Source organism: Puma concolor, chromosome E2 (assembly GCF_028749965.1).
Source record: "Puma concolor isolate L17-30 chromosome E2, mPumCon1.1.hap2, whole genome shotgun sequence".
Classification (NCBI taxonomy): domain Eukaryota; kingdom Metazoa; phylum Chordata; class Mammalia; order Carnivora; family Felidae; genus Puma; species Puma concolor.
Window position 1 is genome coordinate 50,471,368 of NC_141681.1, and position 27,959 is coordinate 50,499,326.

Consider the following 27,959-nt stretch of genomic DNA (forward strand, 5'->3'; position numbering starts at 1 on the left):
TTATTTTTGAGAGAGAGAGCAGAGCACAAGTGGGGGAGGGAGAGAGAGGGAGACACAGAATCCGAAGCAGGCTCCAGGCTCCGAGCCGTCAGCACAGAGCCCGACGCGGGGCTCGAACTCAGGAACTACGAGATCATGACCTGAGCCGAAGTCTGCGCTCAAACGACTGAGCCACCCAGGTGCCCCTATCCAATCTTTATAAAACTTAAGTGAATTCCTCCTAGGGAATAACCCTATTAATGTAGCAAATGTAGGAAATCCCTCCCTCATGGCACAAACCATACTCCGTGTCATCACAATTCCACTTCCTTACTACCTTTGGGATGTCGGGCCAAATGCTCCTCTCCTCTGGGCATCATCTTTAAAATGCTAGTGATAGTAACTTTCTGTCCTGTTGCAGAGATTGGGCAGATTTAGTATGCATCTGATCTTTGGAAGAATATCTGGGTATGTAGCGTATGCTCAATACAAACTTGCTATTGTTCTTAATATCCTCATCATTAGTATTACTACAGTGAATTCTTGGGAAGAGAATGCTCATTGGTGTAATGAATTTAGAAAAGCTTTCATAACCACTCATTCATCTACATTTCAGATAGTCCATTATGGATACAATTTAGAAAAACAACTCGAAAGGGTTTTTATTCAGTTTATCCCTTAAGCTGCATAAAAAATGAAGGCTGAAAAGAAATGTGGATTTAGAAAGCGTTAAGATGTTGGGAATGTACCTCTTGAAGCGCAGGGGGTGTAAAGCAATTTGCCTGTAATGAATCCCAACAGAGAGGTAGCCAGTAGTTAAAATTCTCTGTTCATATTTCAAGATAAATTACAAATTAAAAAGAAACAAAAAGTTGTGCATTTGGGAATTCTTTCCCCAGATATTAGGACAAATTTCAGACACTCTGAAAAACTTAAAGAATAGTATAATATCCATATATTCTATTTAGAATCAATAATTGTTAACATTTGGTCATATTTGTTTTCTCTATGAATTTATACGTACATACGTGTATGTATACTCATGTCATTTGACTTACGATGTAGAAATTATGACACTTCCTTCCTGAACATATTAGCGTGCATCTTTTAAGAATAAGAACAGTCTTGGGGTGCCTGGGTGGCTGGTCAGTTAAGTGTCCCAACTCTTGATTTTGGCTCAGGTCATGATCTCATGGTTGTGAGATTGAGCCCCGTGTCATGCTCCATGTTGAGTGTGGAGCTTGTTTGAGATTTTCTCCCTCTTCCTCTGCCCCTCCACTGCTCGTGCTTCTTCTCAAAAAAGATTTTTAAAGAATAAGCACAGCCTTTAAGACCATGGTCATACAGGAAAATTATCAATAATTCTGTAATATTCTTTTATATTAACTTTATATGTCCCAGTACTCCCAAGCTACCCTGTTGCTTTGTATTTTCTTTTTATTTTATTTTTTATTTTTATTTTTAAACATTTATTCATTTTTGAGAGACAGAGGGAGACCGAGCATGAGTGGGGAAGGGACAGAGAGAGGGAGACACAGAATCTGAAGCAGGCTCCAGGCCCTGAGCTGTCAGCACAGAGCCTGACACGGGACCCGAACTCACGAACTGTGAGATCATGACCTGAGCTGAAGTCGGACGCTCAACCGACTGAGTCACCCAGGTGCCTCTGCTTTGTATTTTCTAATGAGCATCTCGTCTATATTCATGCATTGCATTTGGTTTTCATGTCTCTAGATTTTAATCTTGAACAGACTTAAAAAAATTTTTTTAACATTTATTTTTGAGAGAGAGGGAGACACAGAATCCAAAGCAGGCTCCAGGCTCCACGCTGTCAGCACAGAACCTGACACAGGGCTCAAACTCACAAATCGTGAGATCATGACCTGAGCTGAAGTCGGATGCCTAACCGACTGGACCATCCAGGCACCCCCTTGAACAGACTTTTTGAAAATTAAGGAAAGCTGGTTTGTAGAATCCCATGCATTCTAGATTTGTTTCTTCCCTCTGTCCTTTGTATCTCTGATAAAGTCAAGTTAGAGCCAGAAGCTTAAACATTTTTGGCCAAATACATCCTAGGTGGTGATAGGTACTTCATATTGCAACATACCAGAGACACTTGCCAAAACTAAGTTTGCTCATTTGATTCCGATGGTGACTGCTAGAGCTCCCCATCATAAAGGTCCGTTATACAACTACTTGGCCAACTACTTTTGAAAATGTAGTCCTATCATATGTATATATAAGTTCTGAATTAAATAGAAAATTGAAACAATTATAGGTTGTTCGAAAAGTGATGATGAAATTGTGTATCAGAACTTGTAGAATGTGCCTGAAGCTCTGTTCCTTGGAAAATGCCTTTTAAAGTGTCTTGGAGAAAACCAAGATGCATCTGGCCAAATGGAGGGCCAGACCTATGCCTTGTTTTCCCCAGTATCTACATGGTCCCTGTCACACTGAACTAAGAAGCCATCAAAATAACAAACCCTAAGCCAATATACAGAAACCATTTATACCACTAAAATTGTCCCAGAACTTCTGAAGTTATGTGTCAAAAATTACCAGTACTGAATAGTGCTTGAGAAGTCGTGGGAATCCCTGGTTAAAGAAGCTTATGAAGTAGCACTTACTAAATCTCTCAAGGAAAAATCAAACGCACCATATCAATTTATTGGAAAACTAACGAGTATTCTAGTGAAGAAAGTTGTTCAACTTCCTTTAAGTTGGTGTATCTCAAACTGTGCCATGGAAATACAGATTCCCATTACGTATTTCCATCTTAGGGGTATGAAACTGCATTGGCAAATGCTGCCATAACTAGAAGCCCTAAAGTTGGGCGTTTCGGTCACCAAACCTGCCTGGGAGCTATGAGGGAACGGGCAGTTGGCATCATGCTCTCAAACAATTGCCTTCTAATGTTTTCTCTTACTCGTGAGTAAAACTCTTTGTTGTAGCTAAGTCGAAATGGCTCCCGAGTCTTACCAAATGTCATTTCATCCTCCCTTCCTGCAATGTATAGTATTTAATTTGTTAACATGATAGTTTATATTGACAGATTCTCTTGAATCTTTTTCCCATTCCCGGATAAACCCAGGTTAATTGTGTATATATTTTGATGTATTTTATTTGATATATTTATTTTACTTTGATATATATTTTGTATGTATTTTGATGCACTGCTGGATTTCATTTGCTCCCACTTAGAATATTGACATCTTATGAGTGAGATTACATAATAGTGTTATTTTTAAGATATATATATGTATATGTATATATATATACTTGTGTTGCAATTACCTGTTCTTTAAAACTGTATTGGGGTGTTTTGAATTGGAGATCTTTAATCACATTTCTAGTTCTATCTGGTTGATTTTTCTTGTCTTTGAAATTCTGCTTTGGACACAACAAATTCAGAGTGCCCAGCATAGTTCCTTTAAGGAGACTTTTCAGCCATGTAGTACCGGTCACGATCCACATAAAACGAGCATTCCAACATGGCCCCTCATTGAAAATCCTTCACTATGTGTTCTTGGGAATACTATGTTGGGAAGTCAGAGCTCCTCATCAGACTATTATGATCATACTTGTACATGTCTTTCTCCATATACTGGAAGTGGAGTTGTTTGGGTTTGGTCAGGGATATGCTTGTGTTCAACTTTAATTCTTCTAAATACATTCGCAAACAAGTGTACCAACTGGCACTCCCACCAACAGTTGTATGAATGTTCTGCTTTCTCTATATCCTTGACAACATTTGGCATCAGTTTAAAACAATGTTTGCTACTCTGGTAGGTATCATGGTTTGCATTTCCTTTTTTTTTTTTTTTTTTTCTGATTGTTTATTAGCTGTTTGGATATTCTTGCAATTTCTCTACTCCTTGCTCCTGACATTGGATGCATTAGGTGTATCTGGTTTCACAAAGCATTTGTAAAACATGTAGGGCAGGATGTAACACCTGGGCAGTGATAGGCAGTGACTGTGTGTGTGTGTGTGTGTGTGTGTGTGTGTGTTCATCCCCCAGCGGACACGAGCTGGGTGATGGCTGTGGTGGAATCAATTTTATCTTTGCCTCTCTAGCTCCCAATATGGGCCATGACCCTTAGTTATTTGATGTAGTTAGGATATACTCAGCAAAAATCAGAATACCAAACTAGCTGAAGCAATGAGGAAGTATACTGAGTCAAATAACAGGCTCTTGGGAGGAGAGGAGTTTCCAGAGATTTTTGATTCATCAGCAAAAGGAAATTTTCAGAGATGCAGATTCTCTTCTGATTTTTACTATGCATTCCTCAGTGTTGACTAGGGTACCATGATGGCTGACAGAGTTTTAGACATTATATACAGGCATGACAATATTCAGGGCAAAGAGGATGAGAGATCATTTTTTGTGACTTTTAGGAGCAAGGAACATTTCCCATTAGCCAACAGTGTATGTCTGCTTTTATCCTAATTGTTAAATTGGGTCACAGGTAATTTCTGAAATAATCACTGGTATTACTTTAAGTTAATGACAGACTCTTGAAGGTTTTATTTAAATAAATAGGTCAGGCTCAAAGATTTCATTATCTTTTTTTTTTTTTTTTTTTTTTTTTTTTTTTTGAGAGAGAGCGAGCGAGTGAGCACAAGCAGGGGAGGGGGCAGAGGGAGAGAGAGAATCTTAAGCAGATTCCACACTAGCCCAACATGGGGCTCAATCCCATGACCCTGTTATGACCTGAGCTGCAATCAAGAGTCAGACACTCAACTCACTGAGCCACTCAGGTGCCCCTTCATTATCTTTTTATGCATGTATGAAGAAATAACCAGTGATCCTTTATTTTAACAATAACAAAAAATTTTACGTGTATGCATGTCACAAAATAGATGACAATTTAAAATTAAATGTATATATTAAGACCACCAAACAATCACAGACTAATCAGAGGTTTGTGTTTATTTCGCAAAGACAACAAAAATTCTGAAGTAGTCAATATTATTAGAACATTTACTAGTACTTTTTTATCATCTGATTTTTTTGTGTGTGTGCAGCTATGAGGGACAGGGGAAATATTAATGGTTTAACCTTGTAAAGTGTTTTTTTGTTCCCAGAGTCAGAGAAGCCTACTCTTTTAACTCCTGGAATTCTGTTAGTTTCAAGGATGAGAAGGTCAAGGTTGGCAATGTGGAAATGAAGTCAAAGGTGTAAGTAGAATTGGGGGGATTGTATTTGCTAAGTTTATTTTTACAGCACACAAACTTAGTGCTAAATACAAAAGAAGTGTTATTCTGTCCCCTTTCCTATACAATGACTATTCAGAGAAAACTACATTTTTCATCTTCTTCTGTATTCTTGGGCAGATATTCTGTATAAAATAGCAGAATATATTGCCTCAGAGTAGACATTCAAGACTGAAAATATTCCATTAATGCCTCATAATTCAGTGTCACCCATATGCCATTATTATGGATTTCACCAATAAAAATTTTCATTCAGTTTACTTTTACTATTCCTGAGTGTTTACTGTGGAGGAAAGGGTCTGCATTATCCTTGGCCACAATTTTTAAATATTATCTATTCTTAATGCTTTTTATGCCTGTTGCTCAAGAGATGTTGTGATTTCCTCTACCACCATCACTATGGTGATTTTCTTTACTTCTCTCCTATGTTGAATTTTTAATTTTCTTTCATTTATCTGGTGGAAAACCTTTAGTTGCTTTCTTAGAAGTGATTTTGAAATCATGTGGTTAAAAAAATTATTCTACCCTTCTGTTTCTAGTGTCTCCTTATTTGGGTCATATTGTGTTAAATTTATGCCTACGTATAAATGATTGCTTTTATTTTTTTTTTCAACGTTTATTTATTTTTGGGACAGAGAGAGACAGAGCATGAACGGGGGAGGGGCAGAGAGAGAGGGAGACACAGAATCGGAAACAGGCTCCAGGCTCTGAGCCATCAGCCCAGAGCCCGACGCGGGGCTCGAACTCACAGACCGTGAGATCGTGACCTGGCTGAAGTCAGACGCTTAACCGACTGCGCCACCCAGGCGCCCCTAAATGATTGCTTTTAAAAGTCTAGCTCTTGAGGTAAATGCCTGATGTCTAAGTGCTACACCAGACTTAGACCAATCCATTCCATGACCTGCCAGGCATTGTTCTCCCTACTGAATATAGTGCAGGAGTTGGCAGATTTTTTTCTGTAAAGGGCCTGACAGTCAGTATTGTAGTTTATGAGCCACAGGGTCTTTTTTTTTTTTTTTTAATGTTTATTTATTTCTGAGACAGAGAGAGACACAGCATGAGTGGGGGAGGGGCAGAGAGAGAGGGAGACACAGAATCCGAAGCAGACTCCAGGCTCTGAGCTGTCAGCACAGAGCCCAACGTGGGGCTCGAACTCACGAACTGTGAGATCATGACCTGAGCTGAAGTTGGTCGCTCAACCGGCTGAGCCACCCAGGCACCCCTTCATGGGGTCTCTCTCTTTTTTTTTTTTCCTCAATATATGAGGTTTATTGTCAAATTGGTTTCCATACAACACCCAGTGCTCATCCCAAAAGGTGTCCTCCTCAATACCCATCACCCACCCTCCCCTCCCTCCCACCCCCCATCAACCCTCAGTTTGTTCTCAGTTCTCAACAGTCTCTTATGCTTTGGCTCTCTCCCACTCTAACCTCTTTTTTTTTTTTTTTTTTTTCCCCTCCCCCATGGGTTTCTGTTAAGTTTCTCAGGATCCACATAAGAGTGAAACCATATGGTATCTTTCTCTGTATGGCTTATTTCACTTAGCATAACACTCTCCAGTTCTATCCACGTTGCTACAAAGGGCCATATTTCATTCTTTCTCATTGCCACTTAGTACTCCATTGTGTATATAAACCACAATTTCTTTATCCATTCATCAGTTGATGGACATTTAGGCTCTTCCCATAATTTGGCTATTGTTGAGAGTGCTGCTATAAACATTGGGGTACAAGTGCCCCTATGCATCAGTACTCCTGTATTCATGGGGTCTCTTGTTGATCACAACTACTGAGCTCTGAGGTTGTAGCATGAAAAGAAGCCATAGATGATATATAAATGATTGGGTGTGGCTATGGTCCAATGACATTTGACATGACATTGAATCTTAAAATTTTCAACTTCCAAAAAGGACTGTCCTTCGATTTCTTCCAACACTTAAAAATGGAAAAACCCCAAGGGGCGCCTGGGTGGCTCAGTCGGTTAAGCGTCTGGCTTTGGCTCAGGTCATGATCTCACAGTTCCTGAGTTCAAGCCCCGCATCGGGCTCTCTGCTGACAGCTTAGAGCCTGGAGCCTGCTTCGGATTCTGTGTCTCCCTCTCTCTCTGCTCCTCCCCTACTCATGCTCTGTCTCTCTCTCCTTCAAAAATAAATAAAGATATTTTTTTTAAAAAATGGAAAAACCCCATAACCTCAAAATGTAAAAACTATTCTTACTCTGGTGATTGGCCATCGCCAAACAAAAAAAGACAGTGGGCCAGATTTGCCCCATAGGTCATAATTTTCTGACTCCTTTTAAAGATGAATAACTGAAAAGTCAACAATCATGCTGTAATGGACATTTTATTTGGCCTTTGGAGATGGACTTAGGAAAATCCAAATATAAACATAAAATGACACATTATGATGAGTGATAATGAAGAACAAGAAGGATTTTTTTTTGAGAACCAATGATGGGTGATCTTGATTTAAATATGGATATAAGAAAGGCCTGTAAGAGAAATTAATAAATACACTACAGTTTGAAAGACGAGAACACATTCCTATGGCAAAGACCGGGGGAAGAGAATTCCTGGGACCACAAAGTCCCCAAGAAAACAAAGTGCTCGAGACTCTGAGAGGAACCGGAGGAGGTTCAGGGATGTGGGAATATCAGTGCTGGGTGTTCACCTCATCCCCCTCCTCTGTGAAAGCTTAGTTCTGATTTAAATGTTTAAATGTCGGGGCGCCTGGGTGGCTCAGTCGGTTAAGCGGCCGACTTCGGCTCAGGTCACGATCTCACACTCCGTGAGTTCGAGCCCCGCGTCGGGCTCTGTGCTGACCGCTCAGAGCCTGGAGCCTGTTTCAGATTCTGTGTCTCCCTCTCTCTGACCCTCCCCCATTCATGCTCTGTCTCTCTCTGTCTCAAAAATAAATAAACGTTAAAAAAAAATTTAAATGTTTAAATGTCATTTGGCTGCATCCCCTTTCTTAAGAGTTCCCTTAGACAGCTTATGTGGGTCACTTACAGTAAATGGCAGAATTGCTGAGCCCTTGTATGCCTGAGATTTCTTTTGCTCTTTTATCAGTCTGGGTTCTCCAGAGAAACAGAACCAATAGGATAGATAGAAAGATAGAAAGAAAGATTAGATAGATGATAGATAGATAGATAGATAGATAGATAGATAGATAAAATCTGTAGAGTACTATATATGTATGTCAATCTATCTGTCTATCTATCTATCTATCATCTATTGAACCAATAGGATGGAAAGAGAGAGAGAGGTAGGCAGTCCAAGAAGTCCCAAGATCTGAACTTGACAAACTGGAGACCCAGGAGAGTCAGTGATACATATATCACCATACATAGTGCCAGTTGGAGTTTGAAGGCTAAAGCTGATGATGGTTTAAGTTCCAATTGGAGTCTGAGTCAGAAAGCAGGAGGAGACTGACTGATGTCCCAGCTTCAAAACAAACACAGAATTCTTTCTTATTCAGCTTTTTAATTCTATGCAGGCTTTCCCTGGCTTGGGTGTGGCCTCCTCACACAGGGGAGGGCAATCTGCTTTACTCAGTCCTGATTCGGGTGTTCATCCATACAAGACACCCTCACAGACACACCCAGAAATAGTGTTTATCTGAATAGTTCAAATACCTGAACACCTATGGCCCAGTCAAAGTGGCAGGTAAAATTAACCATCACAGCTCTGATATGATAGGGGGATTTTGGCTAAAGCAATAGATGCAATTCGTGTTCACCCTAACGATCATTGTCGGTTTTATTCCAGCGACAACATGCCTACCCCAAGGAGGGGGACTAAGTAAATTATGTTTATGCTTAATGTGTCTGGTGCAGTGCTAAAAGATTCATATAGTTAACCAATTTAAATCTAGCAACAAAACCCTGCGTGTATGGTAATATATTGCCATTATAACAAAGACGAAAAATAGAGCTTATGAAAGTTAAAAAACTTGTCCAAGGCCCACCAACTTCCAAGAGGGGGAACATGGATTTGAACTGAAATGGTTGTGGCTTAACCACTCTTTATATATAATCTTTAATTATACAAATATTAAAGGAGGAATTATCTTCCTAAGGATGAAGAAAATTGAATTTCAAATTTTTATCAACTAGTTAGAATTAGCCAGTGTGTAGTATCATATATACTCTTAAAAATGCTGTTTATATTACAGATTTATATTTTAGGGCACATCTACAATTATACAAAATTGGGGAGACCTATTTTTTATGTAACCTGTTTTTTCTTATTTCTTGAAATGTTGTGACTATCAGCCATTATACCTCTACATAATTACTATTATTAACACCTGCCCAGATTCCCATTTTTAGAATACAATACTCTATTTGCCTATTCATAATTATTGTTTGCTAATATAATTAATCCTATGGAAAATAAAAATTTTTTCACTCTATCCATTACTGCGAAGTATTCTTTTATTTTTCTGTTTATTTTTTGTTTTTGTTTTTAATGTTTATCTATTTTGAGAGAGAGAGCACATGTGCACATTGTATGAGTAGGGGTGGGGCAAAGAGAGAGGGAGAGAGAGAATCCCAGGAAGGTTCTATGCTATCAGCCTGGAGCCCAAAGCTGGGCTTGATATCACAATCTCACAAACTGTGAGATCATGACCTGAGCTGAAATTAAGAGTTGGACGCTTAACTGACTGAACCACTCAGGTGCCCCTGAAGTATATTCTTTTAAATGGTTGCCAGATTAAAGAACATATTTTATTTTATTTTTATTTTCTTAGAACATACTTATTTTTTAAAAATTTTTTTAGAGAGGGAGAGAGAGAATTCATGATCAGGGGAGAGGGGCAAAGGGAAAGAGAGAATTTTAAGCAGGCTCCATGCTCAGCATGGAGCCCAATGCAGGGCTTGATCCCATGACCTTGGTGTCATGACCTGAGCTGAAATCAAGAGTCAGACTCTTAACCAACTGAGCCACCCAGGTGCCCCTAGGGCATATTTATTTTAAATAAGGACATAAAATACCCTCTAGGAAAGTTGTATATGGATTATTTTACACCAAATTAACTTGGAATTGATAGCACATAAAATTTATGGTACAATGGATATTATTTTTATAAAAGTTTGCCAGTTTTTAGGCTAATACGTAATATTTAGTAACGTTTCTACTCGTGTCATAAATTTAGATATATTTTCATGTACACATTTGTTTTATTAAATCTCCATTTATATCCTTAGCTCATTCTTTTTCATATCAGAGTGTTCATCTCTGTATTGCTGTACATAAGCTGCTTACTGAGGTGCCTGGCTGACTCAGGCATGTGACTCTTAATCTCAGGATTGTGAGTTTGCACCCCACATTGGGTATAGTGATTACTTAAAAATAAAATCTTTAGGGGTGCCTGGGTGGCTCAGTTAAGATCTGACTTTGGCTCGGGTCATGATCTCGCAGTCTGTGGGCTTGAGCCCCAGGTTGGGCTCTGTGCTGACAGCTCAGAGCCTGGAGCCTGCTTCAGATTCTGTATCTCCCTCTCTCTCTGCCCCTCCCCTGCTCACACTCTCCCTCTCTGTTGGATTATATGGTAATTCTATATTTAAAATTTTGAGGAATCATCATAGTTTTCCACAGCAACTGCACCGTTTTACATTCCTGCCAGCAATGCACAAATGTTGCTGTTTTTTAACGTCTTCATCAACCTTGTTATTTTTTTTTCTTTTTAAAACATTTTTTTAATGTTTGTTTATTTTTGAGAGAGAGAGAGACAGAGTGCGGGGAGGGGCAGAGAGAGACAGAATCCAAGGCAGGCTCCAGGCTCTGAGCTCTCAGCACAGAGCCCAATGTGGGGCTGAAACTCACCAATCACAAGATCATGACCCAAGCCGAACTGACTGAGCCACCCAGGCACTCCTCTTTTTCTTTTTTTAAATAGTCATCCTGCTCAGGGTGAAGTGGTATCTATTTGTGGTTTCGATTTGCATTTCTTTAATGATTAATAATATTGATCATCTTTTCATGTGCTTTTTGGCCATTTGCATATCTTCTTGGGAGATACATATATTCATTTGCTCTTTTTCAATTGGGTTGTTGTTTTGTTGTAGAGTTGTAGTAATTCTTTATATATTCTGGATATTAATCTGCCAGATAGATAACCTGAAATATTTCCTTTGTTTCTGAGGGCCGCATTTTCACTATATTTATAGTAACTGTTGATATACAAAGGTTTTTAATCTTGGTGAAGTCCAACACATCTATTTTTTCTTTCCTGTGCTTTTAGTGTTATATCCAAGAAATCACTGTCAAATCCAATTTCATGAAGATTTCCTCCTATGTTTTCTTCTAAGAATTCTACCAGCTCTTAGTTTTGATCCATTTTGGGTTATTTTTTGTATATGGTGTGAGACAAGGGTCCAGCTTTATTCTTCTGCATGAGGGTATGCAGTTTTCCCAGCATCATTTGTTGAAGAGACTGTTCTTTCCCCATCGAATGGTCTTGGCCTCCTTGTCAAAATCAGTTGACAGTATAGTGTATGGGTTTATTTATGGTCTCTCAATTCTATTCTATTAATGTGTATGTCTATCACTTATGTCAGTAACAGTTTTTTTTTTTTCTTATATATGAAATTTATTGTCAAATTGGTTTCCATACAACACCCAGTGCTCATCCCAAAAGGTGCCCTCCTCAATACCCATCACCCACCCTCTCTTCCCTCCCACCCCCCTCAACCCTCAGTTTGCTCTCAGTTCTCAACAGTCTCTTATGCTTTGGCTCTCTCCCACTCTAACCTCTTTTTTTTTCCTTCCCCTCCCCCATGGGTTCCTGTCAAGTTTCTCAGGATCCACATAAGAGTGAAACCATATGGTATCTGTCTTTCTCTGTATGGCTTATTTCACTTAGCATCACACTCTCCAGTTCCATCCACGTTGCTACAAAAGGCCATATTTCATTTTTTCTCATTGCCACGTAGTATTCCATAGTGTATATAAACCACAATTTCTTTATCCATTCATCAGTTGATGGACATTTAGGCTCTTTCCATAATTTGGCTATTGTTGAGAGTGCTGCTATGAACATTGGGGTACAAGTGCCCCTATGCATCAGTACTCCTGTGTCCCTTGGATAAATTCCTAACAGTGCTATTGCTGGGTCATAGGGTAGGTCTATTTTTAATTTTCTGAGGAACCTCCACACTGCTTTCCAGAGCGGCTGCACCAATTTGCATTCCCACCAACAGTGCAAGAGGGTTCCCGTTTCTCCACATCCTCTCCAGCATCTATAGTCTCCTGATTTGTTCATTTTGGCCACTCTGACTGGCGTGAGGTGATACCTGAGTGTGGTTTTGATTTGTATTTCCCTGATAAGGAGCGACGCTGAACATCTTTTCATGTGCCTGTTGGCCATCCGGATGTCTTCTTTAGAGAAGTGTCTATTCATGTTTTCTGCCCATTTCTTCACTGGGTTATTTGCTTTTCGGGTGTGGAGTTTGGTGAGCTCTTTATAGATTTTGGATACTAGCCCTTTGTCCGATATGTCATTTGCAAATATCTTTTCCCATTCCGTTGGTTGCCTTTTAGTTTTGTTGGTTGTTTCCTTTGCTGTGCAGAAGCTTTTTATCTTCATAAGGTCCCAGGAATTCACTTTTGCTTTTAATTCCCTTGCCTTTGGGGATGTGTCGAGTAAGAGATTGCTACGGCTGAGGTCAGAGAGGTCTTTTCCTGCTTTCTCCTCTAGGGTTTTGATGGTTTCCTGTCTCACATTCAGGTCCTTTATCCATTTTGAGTTTATTTTTGTGAATGGTGTGAGAAAGTGGTCTAGTTTCAACCTTCTGCATGTTGCTGTCCAGTTCTCCCAGCACCATTTGTTAAAGAGACTGTCTTTTTTCCATTGGATGTTCTTTCCTGCTTTGTCAAAGATGAGTTGGCCATACGATTGTGGGTCTAGTTCTGGGGTTTCTATTCTATTCCATTGGTCTATGTGTCTGTTTTTGTGCCAATACCATGCTGTCTTGATGATGACAGCTTTGTAGTAGAGGCTAAAGTCTGGGATTGTGATGCCTCCTGCTTTGGTCTTCTTCTTCAAAATTACTTTGGCTATTCGGGGCCTTTTGTGGTTCCATATGAATTTTAGGATTGCTTGTTCTAGTTTCGAGAAGAATGCTGGTGCAATTTTGATTGGGATTGCATTGAATGTGTAGATAGCTTTGGGTAGTATTGACATTTTGACAATATTTATTCTTCCAATCCATGAGCAGGGAATGTCTTTCCATTTCTTTAAATCTTCTTCAATTACCTTCATAAGCTTTCTATAGTTTTCAGCATACAGATCCTTTACATCTTTGGTTAGATTTATTCCTAGGTATTTTATGCTTCTTGGTGCAATTGTGAATGGGATCAGTTTCTTTACTTGTCTTTCTGTTGCTTCATTGTTAGTGTATAAGAATGCAACTGATTTCTGTACATTGATTTTGTATCCTGCAACTTTGCTGAATTCATGTATCAGTTCTAGCAGACTTTTGGTGGAGTCTATCGGATTTTCCATGTATAATATCATGTCATCTGCAAAAAGCGAAAGCTTGACTTCATCTTTGCCAATTTTGATGCCTTTGATTTCCTTTTGTTGTCTGATTGCTGATGCTAGAACTTCCAGCACTATGTTAAACAACAGCGGTGAGAGTGGGCATCCCTGTCGTGTTCCTGATCTCAGGGAAAAAGCTCTCAGTTTTTCCCCGTTGAGGATGATGTTAGCTGTGGGCTTTTCATAAATGGCTTTTATGATCTTTAAGTATGTTCCTTCTATCCCGACTTTCTCAAGGTTTTTATTAAGAAAGGGTGCTGGATTTTGTCAAAGGCCTTTTCTGCATCGATTGACAGGATCATATGGTTTTTCTCTTTTTTTTTGTTAATGTGATGTATCACGTTGATTGATTTGCGAATGTTGAACCAGCCCTGCATCCCAGGAATGAATCCCACTTGATCATGGTGAATAATTCCTTTTATATGCCGTTGAATTCGATTTGCTAGTATCTTATTGAGAATTTTTGCATCCATATTCATCAGGGATATTGGCCTGTAGTTCTCTTTTTTTACTGGGTCTCTGTCTGGTTTAGGAATCAAAGTAATACTGGCTTCATAGAATGAGTCTGGAAGTTTTCCTTCCCTTTCTATTTCTTGGAATAGCTTGAGAAGGATAGGTATTATCTCTGCTTTAAACGTCTGGTAGAACTCCCCTGGGAAGCCATCTGGTCCTGGACTCTTATTTGTTGGGAGATTTTTGATAACCGATTCAATTTCTTCGCTGGTTATGGGTCTGTTCAAGCTTTCTATTTCCTCCTCATTGAGTCTTGGAAGAGTGTGGGTGTTCAGGAATTTGTCCATTTCTTCCAGGTTGTCCAATTTGTTGGCATATAATTTTTCATAGTATTCCCTGATAATTGTTTGTATCTCTGAGGGATTGGTTGTAATCATTCCATTTTCATTCATGATTTTATCTATTTGGGTCATCTCCCTTTTCTTTTTGAGAAGCCTGGCTAGAGGTTTGTCAATTTTGTTTATTTTTTCAAAAAACCAACTCTTGGTTTCGTTGATCTGCTCTACAGTTTTTTTAGATTCTATATTGTTTATTTCTGCTCTGACCTTTATTATTTCTCTTCTTCTGCTGGGTTTAGGCTGCCTTTGCTGTTCTGCTTCTAGTTCCTTTAGGTGTGCTGTTAGATTTTGTATTTGGGATTTTTCTTGTTTCTTGAGATAGGCCTGGATTGCAATGTATTTTCCTCTCAGGACTGCCTTCGCTGCGTCCCAAAGCGTTTGGATTGTTGTATTTTCATTTTCGTTTGTTTCCATATATTTTTTAATTTCTTCTCTAATTGCCTGGTTGACCCACTCATTCGTTAGTAGGGTGTTCTTTAACCTCCATGCTTTTGGAGGTTTTCCAGACTTTTTTCTGTGGTTGATTTCAAGCTTCATAGCATTGTGGTCTGAAAGTATGCATGGTATGATTTCAATTCTTGTAAACTTATGAAGGGCTGTTTTGTGACCCAGTATATGATCTATCTTGGAGAATGTTCCATGTGCACTCGAGAAGAAAGTATATTCTGTTGCTTTGGGATGCAGAGTTCTAAATATATCTGTCAAGTCCATCTGATCCAATGTCTCATTCAGGGCCCTTGTTTCTTTATTGACCGTGTGTCTAGATGATCTATCCATTTCTGTAAGTGGGGTGTTAAAGTCCCCTGCAATTACCACATTCTTCTCAATAAGGTTGCTTATGTTTATGAGTAATTGTTTTATATATTTGGGCGCTCCGGTATTCGGCGCATAGACATTTATAATTGTTAGCTCTTCCTGATGGATAGACCCTGTCACTATTATATAATGTCCTTCTTCATCTCTTGTTACAGCCTTTAATTTAAAGTCTAGTTTGTCTGATATAAGTATGGCTACTCCAGCTTTCTTTTGGCTTCCAGTAGCATGATAAATAGTTCTCCATCCCCTCACTCTCAATCTAAAGGTGTCCTCAGGTCTAAAATGAGTCTCTTGTAGACAGCAAATAGATGGGTCTTGTTTTTTTATCCATTCTGATACCCTATGTCTTTTGGTTGGCGCATTTAGTCCATTTACATTCAGTGTTATTATAGAAAGATATGGGTTTAGAGTCATTGTGATGTCTGTATGTTTTATGCTTGTAGTGATGTCTCTGGTACTTTGTCTCACAGGGTCCCCCTTAGGATCTCTTGTAGGGCTGGTTTAGTGGTGACAAATTCCTTCAGTTTTTGTTTGTTTGGGAAGACCTTTATCTCTCCTTCGATTCTAAATGACAGACTTGCTGGATAAAGGATTCTCGGCTGCATATTTTTTCTGTCTAGCACACTGAAAATCTCGTGCCAATTCTTTCTGGCCTGCCAAGTTTCAAAAGAGAGATCAGTCACGAGTCTTATAGGTCTCCCTTTATATGTGAGGGCACGTTTACCCCTTGCTGCTTTCAGAATTTTCTCTTTATCCTTGTATTTTGCCAGTTTCACTATGATATGTCGTGCAGTAGATCGATTCAAGTTACGTCTGAAGGGAGTTCTCTGTGCCTCTTGGATTTCAATGCCTTTTTCCTTCCCCACTTCAGGGAAGTTCTCAGCTATTATTTCTTCAAGTACCCCTTCAGCACCTTTCCCTCTCTCTTCCTCCTCTGGGATACCTATTATGCGTATATTATTTCTTTTTAGTGTATCACTTAGTTCTCTAATTTTCCGCTCATACTCCTGGATTTTTTTATCTCTCTTTTTCTCAGCTTCCTCTTTTTCCATAACTTTATCTTCTAGTTCACCTATTCTCTCCTCTGCCTCTTCAATCCGAGCCGTGGTGGTTTCCATTTTGTTATGCATTTCGTTTAAAGCGTTTTTCAGCTCCTCGTGACTGTTCCTTAGTCCCTTGATCTCTGTAGCAAGAGATTCTCTGCTGTCAGCTATACTGTTTTCAAGCCCAGCGATTAATTTTATGACTATTATTCTAAATTCACTTTCTGTTATATTATTTAAATCCTTTTTGATCAGCTCATTAGCTGTTGTTATTTCCTGGAGATTCTTCTGAGGGGAATTCTTCCGCTTGGTCATTTTGGATAGTCCCTGGCGTGGTGAGGACCTGCAGGGCACTTCCCCTGTGCTGTGGTGTATAACTGGAGTTGGTGGGCGGAGCCGCAGTCAGACCTGATGTCTGCCCCCAGCCCACCGCTGGGGCCACAGTCAGACTGGTGCGTGCCTTCTCTTCCCCTCTCCTAGGGGCGGGATTCACTGTGGGGTGGGGTGGCCTGTCTGGGCTACTTGCACACTGCCAGGCTTGTGATGCTGGGGATCTGGCGTCTTAGCTGGGGTGGGTAGGCAAGGTGCACAGGGGCAGGAGGGGAAGGCTTAGCTTGCTTCTCCTTCGGTGATCCACTTCAGGAGGGGCCCTGTGGCAGCAGGAGTGAGTCAGATCCGCTGCCGGGGGTTTGGCTCCGCAGAAGCGCAGAGTTGGGTGTTTGCGCGGAGCCAGCAAGTTCCCTGGCAGGAACTGGTTCTCTTTGGGATTTTGGCTGGGGGATGGGCGGGGGAGATGGCGCTGGCGAGCGCCTTTGTTCCCCACCAAACTGAGCTCTGTCCTCCGGGAGCTCAGCAGCTCTCCTTCCCTTTGTCCTCCAGCCTTCCCGCTTTCTGTGCAGAGCTGTTAACTTACGACCTCCCAGACGCTAAGTCGCGCTTGCTGTCGGAACACAGTCCGTCAGGCCCCTCCGCTTTTTGCAAGCCAGACTCGGGGGCTCTGCTTGGCCGGCGAGCCGCCCCTCCGCCCCGGCTCCCTCCCGCCAGTCCGTGGAGCGCGCACCGCCTCGCCGCCCTTCCTACCCTCTTCCGTGGGCCTCTCGTCTGCGCTTGGCTCCGGCGACTCCGTTCTGCTAATCCTCTGGCGGTTTTCTGGGTTATTTAGGCAGGTGTAGGTGGAATCTAAGTGATCAGCAGGACGCGCGGTGAGCCCAGCGTCCTCCTACGCCGCCATCTTCCTTCTCCTCTGTCAGTAACAGTTTTGATGATAGCTTTGTAGTAAGTTTTGAAATCAGGATGTGTGAGTTCTCTAACTTGGTCAATCTTTAAACAACCCATATACATTTTATTCAGTGCTTGTTAAGTACATGGCTTTTATAATATGCTCATAAGATCAACATATTGATCATGCAATTTCTATCTGTTTGAACTTTTTACTGAGAGATGTGTTAAAATCTCCGACTATGTGTATGGATTTGTCTGTTACTCCTTGTAGCTTCTAGCATTGTTTTTGTCTCCAGGTCCATTCATTTTGTAACATCCCAAGTAGCCTCAGCATTATTGCCTTTTCAGTTAACTTTTTCATTTTTGCCCCAATGAAGATTTAATATTCTCAGATACTCAGCTGTATAACATTTATAGAATATCTATCAGCATTTGAGATAATTTTTCTATTTTACTGAGCATTTCCTGATATTTTGTAGGATTTTTCAAGTTATCTAGTCTGCTCCAAATAGAAGTCTTCATATTATTTCATGAAGTCCTGCCAGATTCTGTTTGTTTTCAGTGCCTACCTACCTCTGCCCCCTTTACTCTTATTTCATAGCTCTTAGTTGTACGGCATTATAAGTGTCATTTTATTGGTCTTCCTTTCTAACTCAACAGGCAGATCTTTGAAGGGACATACATTTCAGATTCATCTCCGTGTCCTCAGTAGAAGAGCTATCTCTAGGTTAAAAGAAGGTTCTTGGTCCCAAAATCCTGACAGGAAATGAAATCACAGAGTGTCAGAGGTCATGATTGGAACTAATGCAAATTTAGTAAATAGTAGGCTCATGGAAGAAGTACTTAAAATATCTGTTTCTGGGCTAGGTGAGAGAAGGGCCAATCACATGTCTGAAGGGGATAATTTGGGTCTAAGAGTTCACAGGAGTATTTACTTATCCCAAGCTTTAGGGCAAAAACCTTCATCCTTATAGTGCCAAGGATTTACGTCATGTATCTGGTTCTGTCAGGAATTAAGGTCAGGAAAGATTAAGGACAAACATCCTAGCCTAGACCTCAATCCTCAGACTCTTCTTTGGGTCTAGTTTCAATTCTACCCTTTGTAAGGAAAATTGTAACCCCTTTCTGCAAATTTTGAATGAATCAGGATATGGCATCTAATAGGCTAGAGTTCTGTCTCCACTCTTGAAAGAACCTAGGGTTCCCGAGGTTGGAGGTAGCAGTCCAGATTTGTGAAGTGTGAGTTGCAGAATGGAATTACTGTAAGTTGCCTAATTAGGAGTGATAAGTCAGCACTGTTCATTCATGGATTGTAGCTCCTCTTTCTCCACCTGCTTCAAAGCAGTTTTCTGTTTCAACTTCCCAAAGATAGACATGGGGGAATAATCAGTTTAAAAGCCAAGGATAGCAGGCTTTGATAATTTCACTATCTTCTGCTAATGCTCACTGCTTATGTTTCCCAAGCTTAGAAGCATTTATTTAAGTTCCTATTTTACAGTGTTCTATAAATTATCTTAGCTCCTCTTCCCCAAGGAAGGTCTCAAATAACAGCCACTAATGCCTTTTCCTCCAAAGTTCATGTAGTCTTCCAAAATGTCATTTGGCACTATTTGAATTGTTAAAAAAGCAGAAAAGCATGTCCCTAAGGAGGGAAATATCAGTGTCTCACCCTTGCAGGTATTCTGAATTTTTGATGAGGTGGGAATAAACACTTACATGGGAATATTTATGTAAAATCTTTGCTCTGTTTTTGGTTGAGGTGAGATAGGAACGTGATAGCTGTTTTTAGTATACAACAACCTGGGTGAATCAGTAGAGATTATGTTCGGCTTTAAGACAGAGACAGAACGACTGGCTCAAACAGGAAAATTTTTCTGTCACCTAGAATTCTGGAGGTGGCAGTCTAAGCCTGGTTTTGTGGCTCTGCTCCAAAGTCCTCCAAACCATTTTATCCAAATCCAGGCAGCAGAATGGAGACACGGAGTAAGGAAGAAAGGGAGATAGCCAGGTGTGTTTAAGGAAGATTTCCCCAAACTGCCACACAGTTGGCCATAACAGAAGATCCATAATAAGGCGGGGGAATCATCACTCTGAGTTATGCACATAAGCAAATAAAGAAATGGTCATTATTTTATTATGGAAGAAAGTGGATGAATATAGGAGATAATTAGCACACTTGGCCCTAAATCAAATACGAACCATGGAAACCATCTTCTTGGATACCAGTATTGAACAAAAACGCTAAGGAGTAAATAATTGAGGGGTGCCTGAGTGACTCAATCGGTTGAATGTCCGACTTCGGCTCAGGCCATGATCTCATGGTTTGTGGGTTTGAGCCCCGCATTGGGCTCTGTGCTGACAGCTCAGAGCCTGGAATCTGCTTTGGATTCTGCGTCTCCCTCTCTCTGCCCCTCTCCCACTTGTCCTCTGTGTGTCTCCCTCTCTCAAAAATAAACATTAAAAAAAATTTTTTTTTTTTTAAATAATTGAAATGGGAGTTTACAGGTACACTTACAGTGTTTAAGTTTTTCTGGGGGCGCCTGGGTGGCTCAGTTGGTTGAGCATCCAACTTCGGCTCAGGTCACGATCATCACGGTTTGTGAATTCGAGCCCCGCACCGGGCTCTGTGCTGACAGCTCAGAGCCTGGAGCCTACTTCGGATTCTGTCTCCTTCTCTCTATGCCCCTCCCCACTTGTGCTCTGTCTCTCTGTCTCTCAAAAATAAACAAATGTAAAAAAAAATTTTTTTTAAAATCTTTCTGGAATTTTTGGTCTCTTACATCCCATTATGTCCTGCTAATTCTACTTAATATATGAAAATTTTTTGACTTTTTTTCCTACCATCACAGCTGTAGTGAATCTTCCTTATATGCAGCCTGGAAATTTTTTAAAATTTAAAAAAAAAATTTTTTTTTCAACGTTTATTTATTTTTGGGACAGAGAGAGACAGAGCATGAACGGGGGAGGGGCAGAGAGAGAAGGAGACACAGAATCGGAAACAGGCTCCAAGCTCTGAGCCATCAGCCCAGAGCCCGACGCGGGGCTCGAACTCACGGACCGCGAGATCGTGACCTGGCTGAAGTCGGACGCTTAACCGACTGCGCCACCCAGGCGCCCCTGGACAGATACTTTGTATTCAGTTTTTCCTGATGCTCCTCTCATTCCTGTCCTATATCCAATACATACTATATGGCCACCCAATTGAACTTTCTAAGACACAAGGCTAGTGTAACTGAGAAATTGATTTAAACTTTATCTAATTGTAGGTAATTTAAATATACAAACAAAAGCAGTGTAGGGGCAACTGGCTGGCTCAAAGAATGCGCAACTCTTGATCTCTGGGTCATAAGGTCAAGCCCACGTTGGGTGTAGAGATTACTTAAATGAATGAATAAATAAAACTTTTTTATTTATTTTTTTTATTTAAAAAAAAATTTTTTTTTTAACGTTTATTTATTTTTGAGACAGGGAGAGACAGAGCATGAACGGGGGAGGGTCAGAGAGAGAGACACAGAATCTGAAACAGGCTCCAGGCTCTGAGCTGTCAGCACAGAGCCCGACGCGGGGCTTGAACTCATGGACCGCGAGATCATGACCTGAGCCGAAGTCGGACGCTTAACCGACCGAGCCACCCAGGCGCCCCAATAAAACTTTTTAAAAAAGCAGTGTTGACATATTTTGCCATTACTGACAACTTTATTGTTTTGGAAGGACTACATTTCACTTCAACCACTGCATAGATCTTATTTTTGTATTATAATGTACATGTCCTGTGTAGATGTTGTTTCTAGTGTTACACGTAATCACATCACTGATATAGCTGATGTCAAGCCATCGATGGGTTTACTTGGGTATTTTATGAAGACAACGTGAGTTGCAGTGATATGAAGGAAATAATAATTGGCAATTAAATATAAATACTTATTACTTTAATCATAATTAAATTATTCTAGGTTAAATAAATATGTACAAATTTTAAAAGTTAAAATGAAAGCATACTAATGGCCTGTAGTCAAATGGAAGCCAGTACTCTGGCCAGAGTAGTAAAAAATAAGAGGCTGGAAGAAGTGCTATGAATTTCACCATAAATGCCAGTTGCAATTTGCTGTGAACAGAGCAAACAAACAAAAAATTTTTGAAAATTTTTTGGAAAAAAAATTGATGAAAATTTTCCTTTCAATAACCAAAAAGGAATAGATAAAAGCACTTACCTGAAAGGAGCATTAAATGGGCAACCAAAATATTTAAATAACTTTGAAACATAATCTGAGCTTATAACTGTGTGTAGCTATAAAATGGCTTTGTGTCTTACACACAAAATATCAATTTTCAGATGGAAATATAGAAAGATAAATTATTTTAATTATGGAGTTTTGTTAGGATATGAAGACTAAACATTATATTTTATAAAAAAAGGGGCACCTGAGTGGCTCAGTTGGTTAAGCATCAACTTCTGCTTAGGTCATGATCTCACAGTTCGTAGGTTTGAGCCCCATGTTGGGCTCTGTGCTGACAGCTCAGAGCCTGGAGCCTGCTTCGGATTCTGTGTGTCCCCCCTCTTTGCCCCTCCCTGGCTCATGCTCTATCTCTCAATAATACATAGAAACATTTAAAAAATTTTTAAGTAAAAAAAAATTTTTTTAATTAAGCCACCAGTCAACTGCTCATAAAAGATCTTTCTAACAATATTAAAGATTAATTCAAAATTAGTAAAGCTACATATATTCTTCTTTAGTTTTTAGGTGAGTTGTACAATATGAAATATTGCCAAATTAACACTCTGGGTACATTTTGTTTCAAAGACTTCCAAATCAAATAGAAATGTTGTCAATTTTCAGCCTACAAAATTAGATTCATACCATAGATAATTAAAAATCTATATATGTCAAAAAAAGAATTTCCTCTAGATATGAAAAAAAATAATTTCTATTACAATAGGTGGTGCTCCAGCTATGCTGTTAAAATGTGGATCCCTTGGAATTTTAAGGTAAGAGCCTAATGTCTCCCTAATTGACTTGCTTCCCAGTATGAAAAGTATGATGGCTTGGTATATACATGTAAATGTTATGAATCATTGTCATTTATGGAGCTGTTGAAAGAAACAGAAAACAATGAATTTATTTATCTTATGTTTTTTGCCAGTGCTCATTGGTTGAATGGTGGAAGAGTTATACAAAGATTTACGGTACTTTCAACTCTGAGGCTTTCTTTAAAAAAAAAAAAAAATACTTGGTGGGGTGCCTGGGTGGCTTAGTCGGTTAAGTGTCTGACTTTGGCTCAGGTCATGATCTTGTGGTTTGTGACTTTGAGCCCCTCGTCGGGCTCTGTGCTCTCTCAGTCTCTCTCTCTCTCTCTGCCCCTTCCCCACTTGTTCTCTCTTTCTCTCTCTCAAAAATAAACATTTAAAAAAATTTAAAAATACTTGGCAAATATTTCATAATCAAGACCCCCAAAATGACAGTGTGATTTGCTTTCTCACAAGTATCACACTGCATTTGAACAAACAAAATCTGAAATTCCAAGGAAAGGAAAAACTGTTTTTATGACTTAGCTAAAAGGGTAGGAATATTTCCTGAAAGTGATACTTTTCATAAGTTAATACTAATTTTACTAATTTTCCTATCATGAATTGATATATGAAAGATTTTCTTCAGAATCAAAAGCATTGTCAAAATATGCAATTAAGAAACAGGAAATCTTAGTAAGGAAATAGAAGCTATTAAAAAAGCACTAAATGAGGACTATAGGACTAAAAAGTGCAACATCTCAAATTTAAGACTTGATAGATAAGCTTAACAGCATAATTGAAATGATGGGAAAAAGAATCAGTGAATTTGAAGATAGAGTAATAGAAATTATCCAATCTGAAAAACAGTTGAAGAAAACAGAACAAGTGACCTGTGGAATAATATCAAAAGATTTAACATGAGTACTTGGAATCCCAGAAGGAGAGGCAAGGGCAGAAAAAAAAATCTGAATATGGATAAAAGTTTCTGGAATTTGGGGAAAGGCATTAGTGTACAGATTTCAGAGGCTCAGAGAACTCCAAACAGGAGTAACATAAAACCATACCTAGACCAGCATAGTCAAACAGATGAAAAACAGATAAAGAGAAAATCTTGAAAACATGCAAAGAGAAATGACACAGAAGGAAAATAATTCAAATGACTTCTCATCATAATCTATGGAGGCCAGAAGTCAGCGTTACAGTATCTTTTTCAAAATACACAATAAAACCCATAAATCTATTTTAAGAAAAATACTCCCTTCAAGAACAAAGGCATTCAGTAAAAGAAACTGAAAATTCATCACCAGCAGATGTGCATTCCAAGAAATGCTAACGTTCTTTAAGGTGAAGGAAAATGATACCACATGGAAATTCAGACCATTGGGAATTGGTAACTGGGAATAATGAAGAGCATGGGGAAAGGTAAATATATGGATAAATATAAAATATGAGGAGTTTTTGGGGGGGTCTTAATTTCTTTAAAATAATAACCAATTTAAATTTCAAGTGGAATGCCAATGTGACTTTCCGTGGATTACTAACTGCAAAGAAAAAAATGTACCAGTACAACGGAGAGAAATGGTGACCAATACATGAACCAAGAGACCAAACATAGTTTCACTGGTATGCCAACTGATATTTTATAATATTAAGTACACTATTACCTATGAAGTTGTCTTCTAAAAAATGTGTAATCTGAAACCTAATCAAGCCTCTAGACATAACCTTCAGTTCAAAATAAATACAAAGGAAAGAGGAAAAGTTAAGCCCACCTTGAGAAAAAGGACAAATATGGAATTAACAATATTATGTAGGTTACTTCTTCTGAGTCTTCAAAAAAGGTAAGGAGGTGGAGAGTAAATTCTTGACCAATTCTTATCAGCCTCAACAAGCCACAGTCATATAACATATATGAGCTTAGTTTGGTTTTTGACTTTTTAAAAATCCAGCACTTTTAGAAGATGTTCTTTAAACAATCAGAAAAATTTGTAAATGGGCTGAATGTTGTGAAACAATATAGGGTTATTGTTAATGTCTTTTTAGGTAACAGTGGGTTAATGGTCATCTAGAAGATTATCCTTAATTCTAAGAATTGTATGTTGACTTTTTAGAGGTGAAGTGATATCTAAAACATTCACTGAAAAACACAGCAAAATGATATATGTAAAATACATTCAATATGCAATAAGAATGATATGTGGTATTTGTGCATCTGTACATATACATGTTCATACATAGAGAGAGAAATATTAGATATTGAATCTAGGTGGAGGGCAAAAAAACATCATTGTAACACTGCTGTACCTTTTATGTAAGTTTGGAAACTTTCAAAAACTTGAGGAAAACTTTTCCAAGTCAACGTATGTCTTTGGCTACCAAATTATTAGTTTTTAATTTATTTCAGTTGTAGGGAATGTGGATTGTATGTTATCTGTATTACAGAATTGATTGTAAGAAAAGTTTCTGCAAACTACTTTCTAGTTTTTCAACAGCTAAATTCTCAATATTCAATAAAGGCACAGGGTTTCTTCTTATTAACCTTCAAGGGGTTGAGCTTTGAATAAAAAAGGGTCTTGTTTAATATATTCTATGGGATTTTGTCCAGAATGAATTATCTGAAAAAAATATGCTTATAGAGTCCTCCTTCCACATGAATTTATATACAGTAATACTAGTGATTATCATTTAAAAACCACAATACTTAGTAAACAAACACTATGTGCCAGATGCCTTTCTAAGCATTTATATTTTTATGTTAAATAACTTAATCTTTACCATAACATCATTAGGTGGTGGAATAGTGACAATGGTAAAGGATGTGCCATGGCTAAAAGGCTTTCTGACTCTCACTACATCAAGAGTTTCTCACCACTATGAAATCTTTGATGTTGGGTAAGTTGATAGCAATGAGTAAAGGCCTATCCACAGTCCTTACATTTGTGTGGTTTCACACCAGTATGAATTCTCTGATGCTGAGTCAGACGATCACTACGATTAAAGGCCTTACCACATTCTTTACACTCATAGGGTTTTTCACCAGTATGAATTCTCTTATGTTGAGAAAGACCTGAGATAGAACGAAAGGCCTTTTTACATTCTTTACATACATATGGTTTCAAACCAGTATGAACTGTCTGATGATAAATCAGTTGAGAATTAAGTCTAAAGGTTTTTCCACATTCCTTACATTCATATGGTTTCTCCCCTGCATGAATTGACTGATGCGTTTTAAGGTCTCCAACACGACTGAAGGCTTTCCCACATTGTTTACATTCATGTGGTTTCAAATTAGTATGAATTATCTGATGTTGAATAAGGTATGAATGAAGCTTAAATGTCTTCCCACATTCTTTGCATTCATGTGGCTTCTCACCAGTATGAATTCTTTGATGTTGTGTAAGTTGAGAGCCTCTACAGAAGGCCTTCCCGCATTCCTTACAATCATAGAGCTTCTCACTACTATGAATTCTCTTATGTTTAAGAAGGCTTGAGCCCCTACTAAAGGCCTTTCCACAGTCCTTACATTCATGAGGCTTCTCGCCAGTATGACTTCTCTGATGTTCAATAAGTAGATAGCTGCGAACAAAGGCCTTTCCACATTGTTTACATTTATATGGTTTCTCACCAGAATGAATTTTCTTATGTTGATAAAGACTTGAGCGATGACCAAAAGCCTTCCCACATTCCTTGCATATATAGGGTTTCACACCATGATGCATTTTCTGATGCAGGCACATATGTCGGTACAATCTAAAAGTTTCCCCACATTCATTACATTCATAGGGTTTCAAACCGATATGAATTTTCTGATGTTCAGTAACGTGAGAATAACGTCTAAAAGACTTCCCACATTGCTTACATTCATAAGGTTTTACACCAGTATGAATTATCTGATGTTGAATAAGCTGTGAATAAAACCTAAAGGCCTTCTCACATCCATTACATCCATAGGGTTTCAAATCAGTGTGCATTTTTTTATGTCTAATGAAATGCTGGAGAACTATAAAGGCCTTTCCACATTCTTTACATTCATATGGTCTCACACCATTATGGTCTCTCAAATGTTCAGTAAAGTGTGATTTTTTTCTAAAGCCCCTCCTACATTCCTTACATTCATAGGATTTCTCTCTAGAGTGAATTCTCTGATGTAGAGGAAGAGATATATGTTTCATAAATGTCATTTGACTAAAACATCCCATGTTGGGTCCCTGTTCTCTCCCAAATTCAATTCTGCACTGTGGGTCATTTCTGAAAATAAACCTCATTAGGTTGAAGGTTTTACTTCTTTTCATTGTCTCCCGATGGTATGAATTTACTTCATAACTGCTTTTTTCTGAAGATAACTTGTTGGTCTCAGTTGTAAAATCAAAGTCTGAAAGAAAATGAGAAAATAAATGCTATTTTCCTGTACTGGGGGTGAGGAGGGGCCTTCTAGAGTAAAAATAGGGATAAATTGAGAAGTATACTCACTGGAAGTAAAAGGGTTATAAAATCCTAAAATCGTGTCATTAAATTTTTAAGAGGCAAGAAGGCCTCAGGAAATTATAAAAGTTCATACGAGACTTTTAAGGTTTGTGAGTAGGCAAAGAGAAAAAGTCAGTAGTTCTCATATTTAGTGTGGGTCAAAATTACAGAGAGAGCTTTTTATATATAGTGCCTTTTAGAGATCCACTGAGACTGAATCAGATTCTGCAGGAGTAGGTTCTGGTTATCTACATTTCTAACATTATCTATCAGAGGCTCTATGTAATTTTTTCGGTGGGTTGTCTTTATCTTAGCATGAAACCTAAATACACAATCATGAATAAAAAGGATGTCTTATTTACACAAATTCATTTCAAGCCCTTGGCATCTTTGTTCCCTATATACTATCCCAATGCATCTCTTCAGCTACTGAGATGTCCCATGACCTTTCCCATTCACTGGGGATCCACCTTTCAGAAATCCTCTTACCTCACTCCTTTAAATTACTATCTTCAGGTGCTGCAGGTTAGAAATCACTTCTTCAGAAAGGCTGCCTCTGCTAACTCTAAGTAAATTCATATCCTTTATCCTGTATTCCAACACCTAACTTTTTGTCTTCAAAATACTTTTCTCTATTACATACTTATTTTCTCATTTGTTTTACTACTTAGTTTCTTACTCTAAAACTCAAAAATTCTTGCAACTACTACTGCAAAACAAGTCCTTAGTTGTAGAATAAAGTACTGAATTTTAAAAAATAACTTCGATGAAAATAAAGGTAAATAAGGATGAAAATCAAGGTCACTGGGGAAGGCAGCCA

At 38.8% G+C, this 27,959-nt stretch overlaps 1 protein-coding gene and 1 long non-coding RNA gene across 3 annotated transcripts in view; one reads left to right on the forward strand and one right to left on the reverse strand.

Moving 5' to 3' along the window:
• ZNF404 (zinc finger protein 404) overlaps nucleotides 1–27,959 on the reverse strand; it is a 53,438-nt gene that overhangs the window by 5,265 nt on the left and 20,214 nt on the right. The window contains exon 3 of one of the 2 annotated variants that reach the window (XM_086690015.1): nucleotides 21,336–27,047. The exons of the other annotated variant lie outside the window; for it this stretch is intronic. Coding sequence (XP_086546141.1) covers nucleotides 25,594–27,047 — 1,454 coding nt within the window. The 3' untranslated portion in view covers nucleotides 21,336–25,593. Of the gene's footprint in view, nucleotides 1–21,335; nucleotides 27,048–27,959 lie in introns of those variants that run through there. 2 annotated transcript variants of the gene reach the window in all.
• LOC147573642 (uncharacterized) lies at nucleotides 4,557–23,541 on the forward strand. The gene is made up of 2 exons (XR_015244933.1): nucleotides 4,557–5,158; nucleotides 22,606–23,541. It is a non-coding gene; the product is annotated as an uncharacterized LOC147573642 (long non-coding RNA).